At 39.3% G+C, this 14,449-nt stretch overlaps 1 protein-coding gene across 2 annotated transcripts in view; it reads left to right on the forward strand.

Moving 5' to 3' along the window:
• SMG1 (SMG1 nonsense mediated mRNA decay associated PI3K related kinase) overlaps positions 1-14,449 on the forward strand; it is a 119,015-nt gene that overhangs the window by 93,914 nt on the left and 10,652 nt on the right. For both annotated transcript variants that reach the window (XM_048865858.2, XM_075132746.1), the window contains 14 exons: positions 1,511-1,757; positions 2,479-2,708; positions 3,372-3,620; positions 4,059-4,197; positions 4,279-4,388; positions 5,866-6,084; positions 6,563-6,753; positions 7,103-7,275; positions 7,503-7,782; positions 9,106-9,378; positions 10,621-10,855; positions 12,458-12,684; positions 13,194-13,344; positions 13,428-13,617. In XM_048865858.2, coding sequence (XP_048721815.2) covers positions 1,511-1,757; positions 2,479-2,708; positions 3,372-3,620; positions 4,059-4,197; positions 4,279-4,388; positions 5,866-6,084; positions 6,563-6,753; positions 7,103-7,275; positions 7,503-7,782; positions 9,106-9,378; positions 10,621-10,855; positions 12,458-12,684; positions 13,194-13,344; positions 13,428-13,617 — 2,914 coding nt within the window. The remainder of the gene's footprint in view (positions 1-1,510; positions 1,758-2,478; positions 2,709-3,371; positions 3,621-4,058; positions 4,198-4,278; positions 4,389-5,865; positions 6,085-6,562; positions 6,754-7,102; positions 7,276-7,502; positions 7,783-9,105; positions 9,379-10,620; positions 10,856-12,457; positions 12,685-13,193; positions 13,345-13,427; positions 13,618-14,449) is intronic.

Below are 14,449 nucleotides of genomic sequence, written 5' to 3' on the forward strand. Positions count from 1 at the left end.
TACCTTTCTTCCTCTATAGGCTTCCCCAGTGTCTTGCTCTGTTCTCCCTTTTTGGAGCATTGGCTTCTCACCAGTTTCCTGGGATCCTCTCTGCAGGCCTTCTGCCTCTCTGGCAGCTGCCTTTTTCCTCAGGAGTTCCCCCTCTAACTGAGGTACCTTTTATCATGTCCAGGTGCTAAACTGTTGAATTAACTGCCTCCCAGTTACTTCATGAATTAACTACTCCTAGGTGAACCTGAGCTGTCTCATTCCCCCTTGTGGAGCCTCTCAGAGGTAGGCTGTGCCCCTGACCCCTTCAGGGGGCTAACTACCCTCTGACACCTACGTATCTCCCGCTTCATACCCGCTAAGTCTTAGGATCTGTCTTGTGACTCCTTTTTGGTCATCTCCTATCCTGTTTTATTGCTGATGCTTTAGAGCGTTGTAGCAACAAAAGAGCTCTTACAGGCAGGAAAAGAGAACTGAAACCAGGTCTATACCAAGAGCTTACATTGGTGTAGCTATGTTTCTTAGGGGTGTGAAAAGTATAGAGACATAGGCTAAGTCTGCGCTACAGACCTATTACGATATAACTATGTTGCTCAGGGGTGTGAAAAATCCACCCACCTGAGCAACATAGGTCAGTATAACTATCCCTCTGTGTAGACAGCACTGTGTCGACAGGAGAGCTTCTGTTGACATAGCTACCACCTCTCAGGGAGGTGGATTAACTGCGCCGATGAAAGAAGCTCTCAGGTCGGCGTAGTAGCATCTTCACTAAAGCACTGCAGCAGTGCCATTATAGCGCTGTATGTGAAGGCAAGCCCATAGCTATACCGACCTAACCCCCCCAATGTAGACAGCACTAGGTCGATGGAAGAATTCTTCTAATCTACCGCCTCTCAGGGAGGTGGATTTATATATACTGGCAGGAGAAGCCCTCCCGTGAATGTAGGTAGTGTCTATACTGAACCACTACAGCGTTTTAAGTGTAGACATCCCTAAAGAGAGATGATGTCCAACTGTTAAATGGCCAGAGCCAACCTGGGGTAATTGAACCGGATTGGTAGATGGGTGCTATTCAAGAAAACCAATTTATATATTAAAGTTAGCCTGTTCTGCAAAACAGAAGTGAGGAAACCTGCAGATTTCTTGGTAGCAAGTAACTCTCTAGTGCTCTGCTCTGTCCTTTCTTCTGTTCCCAAAACAGACCTAGTACCAAATCTTAATAAATACAGGAACTAGCCCCTTTAAGGGAGTTCCCTTCTTATAAATACAGTTTTCTCTAAGCCAAAATCTTTTCTTTTGTTAAATAAAAATGGTGAAAATAATGTTACTGTCTTTGATATGGTTTTGTCACCAATAATTCTAAATATAGATTAGTACATCAATAAAATGGAAGAATACATGGCATAAGAAAGAGCTTCCTTCCTTCCTTCCTTCCCCCCAAAAGTGGAAAATCTGTTTGTTTTTGTAAATGTTTACCACTACATCAGCTTGAACCTCAGCTTTTTAACCATTTCTTTAAAAGGTTATGCTAAGTTTGCAACAAAGAGCACAGAAACGTGCTAGTTACATCTTACGCCTTGAAGAAATTAGTCCTTGGTTGGCTGCCACGATGAACACTGAAATAGCACTCCCTGGAGAAGTGTCCGCTAGAGACACAGTCACGATTCAAAGCGTGGGGAGTACTATCACAATTCTGCCTACTAAAACCAAACCCAAAAAACTCCTTTTCTTGGGTTCAGATGGGAAGAACTACCCATACCTTTTCAAAGGTAAGACCTGGAAATTTCCTCAGGATTGGGGTGGGAGGGAGTTACATGTTTTATATGTATGTTATTCAGGCTTACACTCACTTTAAATTAGAGAGTAGCACACCTAAAGTTGGAAAGATGTATTGTGAACATTGAGTGTGTATTCTGATAAAGTCAGCCTGGCCAAAAAACTTCTTAGGTAGCCCTTAAAATTATACCTGAACAGTGGATGAAAGACATTGTAGGTGTCCATATGTAATAGTATCCATCATCCATCAGCTTTTCTTTCCAGAAATTCTGTAAGATTCTTTGACTCTCAGAAGAAGAGGCCTGTGGGTCCTTGTGGCTGTTGCAACAGAAAACAGAGTCCCAGCTGCAGCCTGTTTTGATCTTTCTTCTCAGCTGAACTCTCTCACAAAACTCATGCAGTAGCCTGAAGAGAGAGCGTCAGCCTGAGGCGTGAATGGTAGTGAAGTGATCTGCAGAGCTGGCACTCCACTTGCATGCTTCTCCCGTGGAGTTAGAACAGCAGCCCAAGCGCAAGGACTGTTTTCTTAGCAAATACCCCATTGCTTAGGAACCCATTCTGGGCCTGGATAGATATATAGCTTTTTAAGTCTAAAATGAAATGTGCACTTCAGAAATGCTACTTTGGGGGATTCATTTAAGGAAAAAGAGCTTTTATTATTTTAGTTGTAGAAGCTAAATTTTAAACAGAATACTTTTAAATTTTATAATACAGGTTTAGAAGATTTACATCTAGATGAGAGAATCATGCAGTTTTTATCAATTGTGAACACCATGTTTGCTACAATTAATCGTCAAGAGACACCACGGTTTCATGCTAGGCACTATTCTGTGACACCGCTGGGAACGAGATCAGGCCTGATTCAGTGGGTGGATGGAGCCACTCCTTTATTTGGCCTTTACAAGCGGTGGCAGCAGCGAGAAGCTGCTTTACAAGCTCAGAAGGTAACTACTGTATTTTAGCGCCTCTCAGAAGTGGAATAGATCATAAGTTTCTTTAAAACCTAAAGCAAATATTAAAATATTTTTCATTATTTTTATCTGTACATGCATTCGTTCTGAGCAGATCTGTATGTTCATATCTTATGGGTTTGATCAGATGTCAGGCAAAACTGTATAGACAAATTTTGTCTTTTAGAGAGAGGAACGGTTCTTAGGCATATTTTAATTTAATTATACTATTCTTGCATGATACTTCAAGGGTAGGAGCATTTTTGGATGGCTTGAGCTAAAGTTACTCTAAACCATTTGTTTCTTTTCCATTCTTAGCTCTTTTGTCACTTTACCTTCTGTAGCTTTAGAAAGGGATTTTCAGAAGTGCTAAATGTTGTCCTAACCCTGCTGCCACTGAATTAGTTATAAAAGTCCCGTTGACTTCAGTAGAAGTTGAGGTAAGACTGTGCTGAGTGCTTTGAAAATCACCGTCCTAAATTTAAAAAAAAAAACCCAACGTCCTGAATTTGAAATAGTTAGTCCAAGCGCTGCAAGTCATCATCAGGAGAGAGGATTTAGATTCCAACTTTTTTAGTCTGAACTGACTTTAGGATAACTTCAACTCAGTATTGTAGTAGAATAAATAAGATAGCTTTATAATTCAATTTCTTGTAGGCTCAGGATTCTTACCAGACCCCTCAAAATCCTGGAATAGTACCTAGACCCAGTGAACTTTACTACAGTAAAATTGGACCTGCTTTGAAGGCAGTTGGGCTTAGTCTAGATGTATCTCGTCGTGACTGGCCTTTGAATGTAATGAAGGCTGTTCTAGAGGAGCTTATGGAAGCAACTCCACCAAATCTTCTAGCTAAAGAACTTTGGTCATCATGTGCTACACCTGATGAGTGGTGGAGAGTTACACAGGTAAGCTAACATACATTATTTTCCTTTTTAAAACCATATTTTTGACTTGAGTGAGGGGCAGTAGATGCTTGGGATGCTTATAGCAATGGCACTCTTGTAGGGACAGGTGAGCTAGTACTATTGAATCATCACTTACCAGAAGTGTGTGCTTTAATATGGATAGTTGGAAGAAGGGAGCGAGAGAGATTGGAAGTAAAAGCAGAAAAAATGGTGACCTAGAAAGAAGTGGGAAACCTGATTACCTGTATCTTAATTAGCCTATTAATTGAAGTTCTTAAATAAATGAGTGCTCTGTTGGTAGATGTCTTGAGACAATCAGTAAAGGAGAACTTGCAACTGACTGCTGTGAATTATCCTAAAAAGAATAATAAAAAAATTAAGTGATGTTTTTTTAAGGTTCATAAAACCCAAAATATTATTCTGAAATTTTCTTTAAAGTCATACGCAAGATCCACTGCAGTTATGTCCATGGTTGGCTATATAATTGGTCTTGGAGACAGACATCTGGATAATGTTCTTATCGACATGACTACAGGAGAAGTTGTACATATAGATTACAATGTTTGCTTTGAAAAAGGTAAAAAATATTTTCTTTTATATACATTGTTCAAATATAACCTTTTCTTAATAATTAAAAATCTGAATCTTTCTCTTGAAGGAAAAAGCCTTAGAGTACCAGAAAAAGTTCCGTTCCGGATGACACACAATATTGAAACAGCACTTGGAGTAACAGGAGTAGAAGGGGTTTTCAGGCTTTCTTGTGAACAGGTAGGCTGTGTGACTTCTAGAAATGTGGGGAACTCTCATCTGTGTTTGTTTGGAAATGCTTCCCTTCTCCTTACTGCCTTTTCAAAGCCTTATTCTATTCTTATTCTTTAAATGTTGTGTTTTGATATGGAGGAAATAAGAGTATTATTTTGGGGACATTTTATATTTATGTGAAACCCTAAAAAAAAAATAAGTGTACAAGTATATAAAATTTGGCTCCAGATGTTGGCATAATCACAGTGGTCCATTGTTTGGCAGGTTTAACTGACTATTAAAAATTAGGCTCTCCAGATCAGAAATATAAAGTATTATGTTTAGAATACTGTGTTAAAATTTGAGATAAATGCAATGTAAGAAGCACATAGCCAATCATACCTGTCAACCAATTAAAATTAGAAATAAGGCACACCTTTAACGTGAGCATGATTAACTATTGGAACAAACTACCAAGGGAAGTGGTGGATTCTCCATCTTTTGATGTCTTCAAATCAAGACTTGGATGCCTTTCTGGAAGATATGCTTTGGCTAAACATGGGTTATTGAGCTCAGTACTGGGGTAATTGTGTGAAATGTACTGGCCTGTGATATACAGGTGGTCAAACTAGATGATCTGATGATATCTTCTGGCCTTAAGGTCTATGAATCTGTTATGTCTTATGGGGATATATAAGATGGTTAGAGAATTTAATACCTGAAAAGTTTTTGTATTCTAATAGTAAATTGAGGGGGTGTTTCTGGAGAATTTGTGGTGATATGACAAAGAAGGCATTAAGTTTCACTGAGATCTTCACTTACTACTGAGCATGTTCAGAGACTTCTTTCAGCCCCTAAGAACCTTTTTATTTTTTACTGCATACCAAACAAATGAAATAGCTCTCCAGGAAGACTATATGCATGTCAAACTTGCATTTCAGACTTCAGGTTTTTTTGGTGTACTGTCAAGGTTTTTTTTTTTTTTTTTTTTTTTTTTTTATTAAAAAAAAGAGAGAGAAAGAGATTTTTATTTTTTTATTTATATGTTACACAAGGGGGAAGTTGACATTTATTTACTCAACCATAACTCAGATGACTGAAGGGATTTTGCTTGGTTGTCATTATCTTTCCTCTTCTTTCTCTACTACTTTTCTTCTCTCTGTCTTCCCACCTCTGCACTCTTTATGCACAAATAAGAAAAGAAAAATCAGCTTTGGGCAGAGACAAATACAGAAAAATTCATCCCCAAAGTAAATGTTTTCAAAGAGTTAGGAGCTTGTGAAGAAAGGTTAGAACGCAAACTCTGGTGCAGCTGAAACTCAAGAAAGTGCTATTTGAACTTGCAGCTATAATTGTATATACTTCAGTATATCCACCTTCAGGAAAGTTATGGATTGCTTTATTTAGCTATTCAAATATTAATGTATATATTGTATTTAAAAACTGTGCTATTTTATGAGGATAACTTAACCTGACTAAACTTGTTAAAATACACAAAATACAGGTTCTACATATTATGCGACGTGGGAGAGAGACTTTGCTTACGTTGCTTGAGGCTTTTGTTTATGATCCTCTTGTGGACTGGACAGCAGGAGGGGAAGCAGGATTTGCTGGGGCTGTGTATGGTGGTGGTGGCCAGCAGGCTGAAAACAAACAGAGCAAAAGAGAGATGGAAAGAGACATCACTCGTAGCCTCTTTTCTTCAAGAGTAGCTGAGATAAAGGTGAAGTAGAGTCACTAAAGTAAAATTTCACATTATACTATCAGATAAAACATTTTAAAAAAGCTAAAAGTCTCATGAATAGAAATTCTTCACATTTTAAAGTAGTTTTTGCATGTTAGAAATACTATTTACTAAGAGCATAATACTGACCTCTTTTATTGAGCTAATTCAGGCCCAGATTTAGGAAAGTCACTGTTTAGGAAGGACACTTAAGAACACGCTTAACTTTTAAGCACATGAAGGTTAAGTATGTGCTAAAGAAATTTCCTGCATTGGGCCACAGGGTTGAAATCTGAAGCCTAGAGACATTGGTCAAAATATTGACCTATGTCCTAAAAGCTTAATACCTGTGAGAGTGAAAGAAACCTGTACCCATGGATTACAGCTGAGCAGCAGCGCAGAAATGAAGTACTCCCTCCTCTATCCATTTGAATAAGTATCACATCTATTTTTCTAATTTCTATATCTTGATTTATAGGTAAACTGGTTTAAGAACAGAGATGAAATGCTGGTTGTGCTTCCTAAGCTGGACAGCAGTTTAGAAGAGTATCTAAGCTTGCAAGAACAGTTGACGGACATTGAAAAATTGCAAGGCAAATTACTAGAAGAGTTAGAATTTCTTGAAGGAGCAGAAGGAGTGGATCACCCATCTCATACATTGCAGCACAGGTATCGAAATATCTATGCTTCTACAGTGCATTTATTTGAGGATCTTAAAGCTTTGTTTTATATTGCACTGTTAACACATTGCAGCTTTTTATGAATAGGATGCTGTCTGCACACTGGTTAATTTTATAACGGTTACTTCGAACCCGAGATTGACAGCAGTGAGAAACCTGTTCTCACAGTGCAAATACAATTAGTGTTTAATATATTTGTTTTTAACTTTTTATAATATGTAATCCTGTGAAAATTATAAAACAGATTTTCAGATCAATTGAGTTAGTACTGCTTTGATCGGTGTAGTTAAATATTTCTCATATGGCGGTTAATAGATTCCCTGACTTCTATAACTCAGGTATTCTGAACACACCCAGCTGCAATCACAGCAAAGAGCTGTTCAGGAAGCAATCCAAGTGAAGCTGAATGAATTTGAGCAGTGGATAACACATTACCAAGCTGCTTTTAATAATTTAGAGGCAACACAACTTGCAAGTCTTCTTCAAGAAATTAGCACCCAAATGGACCTTGGTATGAAATAAACAGTATTGTATCCTTCTCTAGGTATTTTTATCCATGACAAAATAATTGAACTAGTATTTAAAACCAAATGTTTTCTTAACAAATGACTTAAAAGTATGTTTGTAATACTCTGGTTTTATACATATAAAGAAGTGATTTTAAATTATGGTCATATTACATATGTGATCACCAATAGTTACAGGAAAATAGTTAAAATTTAATCTCTTTCTTGAAAGGTCCCCCAAGTTATGTACCAGCAACAGCCTTTCTACAGAATGCTGGCCAGGCACATTTGATCAGTCAGTGTGAACAGCTAGAGGGAGAGGTTGGTGCTTTTCTTCAACAGAGGCGGTCTGTTTTACGTGGCTGTCTTGAACAATTGCATAACTATGCAACAGTAGCTCTTCAGTATCCCAAAGCTGTGTTTCAGAAACACCGAATTGAGCAGTGGAAGACCTGGATGGAAGAACTCATCTGTAACATGACCATAGAACGTTGTCAGGATCTCTACGGGAAGTAAGTTGACAGCACAATGGATTTCCCTAGTAATTTAATCCTTGCTACTTTCCAGATATCTTTATATTAAGCAGGAAATGTAAAATACTAAAGTTTTGTTTTATATTAAAATGCCATAGTCTTTCCAAGGACTGTTTCTTTTTAAAGTGCTATTACAGAAGTTTTAAAAAGATAATAGAGAATATCTTGTAAAGTGTGGTCACAGCTTCATCCATGTAGTGACAAAACAGAACTATAAATATTGTTGCTTTATTTTGTGATTAATGGCTGTGCACAGCTCTAGGAAAGTGACCGTCATGGTTTAAAACAAAACAAAACGCTACCCCACACCAAGCAGAGTTTTGATCATGAAAAAGAAGTGCCTGAGACTCCATGAGGTCACTAGGGACTTTGGCATTGTTATCAAATACTACAATGATGGGTGGTAGAAAAACTCAAAAGCACAGTGAACTGGTATTTAGTAGCATGGTTAGTGGTTTTTAACATTAATTGTACTTCTGAAATTAGGAGACTTCTGGCTTGTTGTCCACAAATTGATCCTGAGAATAGATTTTAGTGTTAATGCTGGATTATAATCAAAAGGCAGAAAGGTAGGATGTCCATTGACTTACATCGGTGCTATTCTAAATTTATTGCCAACTCATTCCCTAAAAAATGTTGAAAGGTGACACTGAAGAAGGAAGACTTTATTTTAACTCAAAAAAAAAAAATTTGCTAGATCAATATACTCAGTGCATCTACTGTATTAGAGATGTTCTGGAAACAAAGGATCGAATTCTGGGTAATGAAGGGGAAGTGAACGTAAGCTCTCCACCTCGATAAAAGGAGATGCATTCAAAACAAAAGCAGTGTTAATTTGCATTTGTATCCTGGCTTAGATCAACTCTCATGATTTCTTTTTGTGCCAAAAGTAGGGGGGGAAATGTGGATGGACATCATGACTTGGGTCAGGCACTTGTATAGAAGCAGACTAAAGCTGGTTTGGAAGAACCAAAATTTTCAGCAAAGGGGGAGGGGGTGGGAATCTTGTGAATTTTTTGCCATCTTTTTTTTTTTTTTGACAGAGAGACTTGATCTACACCAGAGCTGTCCATGCACTATTGTACTCCATGTCAGGAGCCATTGAATGAGTTACAAGTCCATGATTTGACAGAAGAGCCAAAGTAGGGTGGCCATCGTCCACTTTGTTCACATCTAGAATTTGGCCCAAAATATTTCATGATTCAGTTCCTGTTTAAATAAGGAGTACTCTTCCTAGGGAATGGAATGCAGCTTGTTAGAGCGTCAGAAAGGAGAACTTGTCATTTTGTTGTCATTTTACAGGTATGAAATGCAGTATGCTCCTCAGCCACCTCCAGCTGTATGTCAGTTCATAACTGCTACAGAAATGACTCTTCAAAGATATGCAGCAGATATAAACAACAGACTAATCAGACAGGTGGAACGTTTGAAACAAGAAGCAGTCACTGTGCCAGTGTGTGAGGAACAGTTGAAAGAAATTGAACGCTGCATTAAGGTTTTCCTTCATGAAAATGGAGAGGAGGGGTCATTGAGCCTAGCAAGTGTTATAATATCTGCTCTTTGCACCCTTACAAGGTGAGCTGTCTGTTTATAAAATATACTATAGGTAGATGATCTCATGGTCCCTGGATAGGCTGCCCCCTATGAGACCGTTTTCCAGTCCCCTTAGTGTACCCTTTCCAGTTTCAGGCCTGTGCCTCCACTTCTTTTTGTGGTGGGGGTCTTGTGATCCAACCACTGTCTCTGGGTTACAGCCCCCCTGGCTACCACCTGTGACTAATTCAGGAGATCCAGCGGGGGTTGTATACTGCAAGGTTTCCCTTTTGGGAGCCTTGTGTCTGTATGTGTGTGTAGTAATGCAGAAACAGCTGATTTTAAAAAAAAGAACATGATTTATTTTTCCTAAAGATACTCAGTGCTTAGAGAAGTGGATTTAAAATAAGAAACCTACATGCATATTTCCTTACCTAAGCTTTTAACCTCTTAATCCCTAGCTGAGATTAAAGAGTCTGGCTTATTCCCCATCTCTTGAGTTGGGTGAAACAGTCTGTCCTGCTTGCAGCTTTTCCCCCCAGTCCCTGAATGTCAGTCACTGTTAGCCTTTTCACTGTCACATCCTGACCAGCCTCTCTGACCACTTCCCCACCTACTTTGACTTTTCTGCCAGAAGCACCTTTTAAACTCGTCAGGATTTTCTGATCTTTCAGGTTCTCCTTTGATCTCAGTTCAACTTTGGAAGAGTAAAACAACCTAGCTTGGATGAATCCAATATCATCATCATGTCTGTCCCGTCCCCCGGCCCCTCCCACACGCACACGATGGCCGAGCCACTGTTATCTTAATTCCCTTGTAGCTGCCTACCTAAGAGGCTGTCTTATCTGTCTCGTGTTACTCCTCTTACCTGGCTCCTCAACATCCTTTTACAGCCTCCTTTGATTTCACTCTATGCATTTAGGCAGGCAGCAATACACAATTGCTGGGAAACAGTCACACAGTATTCCTAAGAAATATAACAGACATTTTCCCAGGTCATCGCAGATGATTATATATTCCTTTTTTGGCCAAAAAAGGTAATTTTTTTTACACTTGAGTTATTGACTTTAATTAGAAAATCATTTTATCAATTTAATATCAGTATTAGAAATCTAAATTACCATATTGCCTGGAATATACTATAAAATATGTTGCCTTTTTTTGAGATCTGTTCCATTCCATGTTTTTATGGCTAGCTTATCAATTTAAGTAGAAGCAAAGTAAACTTAATATGCATTAGCACATGTGCTTTTACTTGTCTAACAGAAATATTGCTTCATTTAGACGTAATCTAATGATGGAAGGTGCTGCATCTAGTGCTGGAGAGCAGCTGGTTGATCTGACTTCAAGGGATGGAGCCTGGTTCTTGGAGGAGCTGTGTAGCATGAGTGGGAATGTTACATGCCTCGTGCAGTTGTTGAAGCAATGTCATCTGGTCCCACAAGACTTGGACATTCCAAACCCAATTGAAGCATCAGAAGCAGTTCACTTAGCTAATGGAGTTTACATCTCACTTCAGGTGAAGTGTACTTTTATGCCATTGTTTTTTTCCCCATTGTTTTTTTGGCTTCGGTGGAGCCATATAGTTTATGTTGTGTTCCAGAAATTCTCCTAAAAAAGTATTTATAATTATTTTACATTATCACCAGAAGTCTTTCATCAGGAATTAGTCTTAAATATCCCATTTATTCCCTGACTCTCAACCTATTATTTTTACTATCTTTACTTCATATTTAAATGACTAAAACAAACTATTAATGCAACCCAAAATTTTGAAAAAAGTTACTATTTATTAACCATAATGAGATATAGAAGATGGGGATAGTAACAAATTAGTCAAAGTAACAGCTTTATGTCTTGCTGTTATTTCATAGTATTCCATGACCCCTATCGCTGGGAGTCCAAAAAGGTTTCCAAATAGTGTTTAAAATTTCTCATTTCTATTTATTTCTAGCTACAGTTTATTCCTCCTCTCCCCCCCCCCCCCAAAAAAAAAAACAAAAAAAAACCAAAAACAACAAACCACAAGCTGTTTGAAACACACTAAAGGAATACTTTACAGGCCTCAGCTCCCAGACGTGGGGGGGGGGGGGGGGGAGGAGGAATTAACTATCTTCATTTTACCTACAGAAGAGTGCTAACCCATAGAAACTTTTCACTTTAAGGGCAACTCTGAATCATATGGATCAAATACTTGGTTTTCACCAGCCATCCATTTGGCTATGACAGGTGTGACTGTTACATTTTTGAGGATTTTTGTGCTCCCGAGTCACTTTTCAAAAGCACTCTTTACCCACCTTTATAAAGGGCCTTGAGAGTCTCTGAAGAAAGGTGCTATTTTATAAGTGCAAAGCATTAACCCGTGTTTCAGAAGCATGCATATAACTTAATTGCACTGCACACAAATATGGTCATATTTCCTTTTGAGTTCTTGGATGAGACTTGAAAATCTTACTAAACTAAGCTAACTAACCTTTCTTTTGGTGCATCCTGTCTTGTTTTGGAGATGGAGGGCGCTGGCTGATACCTTACACAATGTGCTTTAGCCCTCAGATGCATTCTGTGTAGTGAAAATAGTGGTTCTCAAAATGAAGTCTCTGTACTACCAGTCATCTGCAGAGCACTTGCAGTTAGTCCTTGCAGAGCTGATTGGTCACATGGTGCTAGAGCTCCTAATTTCTAGTTGCTAAACAGCAGTCAGATAAGCTAAAACTACTTTAAATGTTTTCCAATTATTTTTCCATACAAAATTGGTTATTTGCTACAGAGTGGTGGTTCAGTAATCTGCATAAGTCATGAAAAGGTGACAAAGTGGGCAACAAGACACTTTCTCTAAGATATTGCCTTTACTACTTAATGTTTTAAAACCCTTTGGTTTATGTAAAATGCCATTGCTTTAGGTTTAGAACATCTAAATTCAAAGTTACAGGGCTTCCTATTCTCAATTTATATGATAAAATATTTGAATCAAGTTTCTGATCCTTTTGCTAGTCAATAGTCTATTGTCTTCAAACAACCTTTACTGTAGGTGGCATACTTATAATATAAATAAGGCATTGCATAGGACATCTAAAAAGGGAAGAAGCTATTTTTTTTTCTTATTCTTGCATATTTCTGACAGGAATTGAACTCAAACTTCAGGCAGATCATTTTTCCAGAAGCTCTTAGGTGTTTAATGAAAGGAGAGTACACTTTAGAAAGTATGCTTCATGAACTGGACAATCTTATTGAACAAACAACTGATGGAGTCCCTTTGCAAACGCTGGTTGAATCTCTTCAAGCTTATTTAAGAAATACAGCTATGGGGCTAGAAGAAGAAACACATACTCATTACATTGATGTTGCAAGGTAAATAGTTTTGTGTGTGTTTCCTTTAGTTCAAATTCAGTATGTTTTGCCGTATTCTAACCCACCATATCCAATTCTTGGTTTGTCTTTAATTTGATTATTTGTCACCTAACAATGAATAATAGTAAAATGAGTATAAATGTGAGATTATGAAAACTTTTATATTTTAATCAGCATAAATTAGACATTAAGATACATTTGATGTTTGGGGTATTTCCCAAAGTGTCCAGGCAACACAAGACCATTCTTTTAGCCAGACGCTTTTATGTTAGAGATTTAAAAAGAAAAACTTAGGAAAATATGGAGAGATGAGATTTCAGGAGAGCAAGTGTCTCTAAAATCTGAGAAGGTTGTGAACTGGAGTGAGGAATTCATAATTTTTGCAGTTCCTGCAGCAGCCACTGTTTGAATGAGTTTTCTGCACAAGACTTCCTGGTCAGATAGAATCACCAGTGGCCATAGGTATTTTTGGTAGCAAAAATATCTTAACCCCTTTATCTTTTTCCTAGAATACTTCATGCTCAGTATGGTGAACTAATTCAGCCAAGAAATGGTTCAGTTGATGAAACTCCAAAAATGTCAGCTGGTCAGATGCTTTTGGTTGCATTTGATGGAATGTTTGCCCAAGTAGAAACTGCATTTGGCTTGTTAATTGAAAAGGTATGGCTTTATTTTTCAAAATATCCTTGAGGCATAAGGCATTTATAAAACAAGAAAATAATCCTTTCCTTACTTTCATTCAGCTAAACAAGATGGAAGTACCTGTCACTTGGCGTAAGATTGATATAATCAGGGAAGCCCGGAGCACTCAAGTTAATTTCTTTGATGATGACGATAATCGACAAGTTCTAGAGGAGATTTTCTTTCTAAAGAGACTACAGACAATTAAAGAATTTTTCAGACTCTGTGGTACATTTTCTAAAACTTTGTCAGGTAAATATGCATGAATGTAAAAGAAACCATTTTTGTTTCATAGCAATAGGAAACCTCCCTGTTCTACACCATTTTACCTGTGATCTGAGTACAGAGTGAAACTAATCTGTATTTTTGTAACTTACATATTTTAAGATGCTAGTGTCTAGAACAGGGGTCTCAAACATGGGGCCCGCGGGGTTCTTCCCTGCAGCCCACCAAGCTCCACACGACTTCTGTCCCCTCCCCAGCGTGCCACATCCCCAGCCTACCTCCAGGCCAGAGGTGGGCAAACTACAGACCTGGACCGGATCCGGCCCATGGATTTGCCAACCCTGTGGTGCTGAGGGCCCCACGCCACTCCGGGAAGTGGCTGGCACCACTTCCCTGCAGTTCCGGGAGAACGGGGAGCAGAGAACTCCGTGAGCTGTTTTTGCCTGTGGTTATCTCCCCTGAAGCTCCCATTGGCCGGGAATGGGGAAGCGCGGCCAGTGGGAGCTTCGGGGGAGGTACCCACAGACAAGAACAGCTCACGGAGTTCTCTGCTCCCCCTTCCCCCGGGGCTGCAGGGAAGCGGTGCCCACCGCTTCCCGGAGCGGTACGGGGCTGGGCCAGAGCCAGGGAGCCTACCCTGGCCCCGGTGCGCACCCCCGCCACCCTGGAGCCCCTCAAGGTAAGTAGCGCCGGGCCGGAACCCCGAACCCCTCCTGCACCCCAACTCCCTGCCCTGAGCCCCCTGCCTGCACCCCAACCCCTGCCATACCCCGCACTCCCTCCTGCACCCCAACCTCCTGCCACACCCCGCACTCCCTCCTGCACCCCAACCCCCTGCCCTGAGCCGCCTGCCTGCACC

This window comes from Caretta caretta, chromosome 10, assembly GCF_965140235.1.
Source record: "Caretta caretta isolate rCarCar2 chromosome 10, rCarCar1.hap1, whole genome shotgun sequence".
NCBI classification, from domain to species: domain Eukaryota; kingdom Metazoa; phylum Chordata; order Testudines; family Cheloniidae; genus Caretta; species Caretta caretta.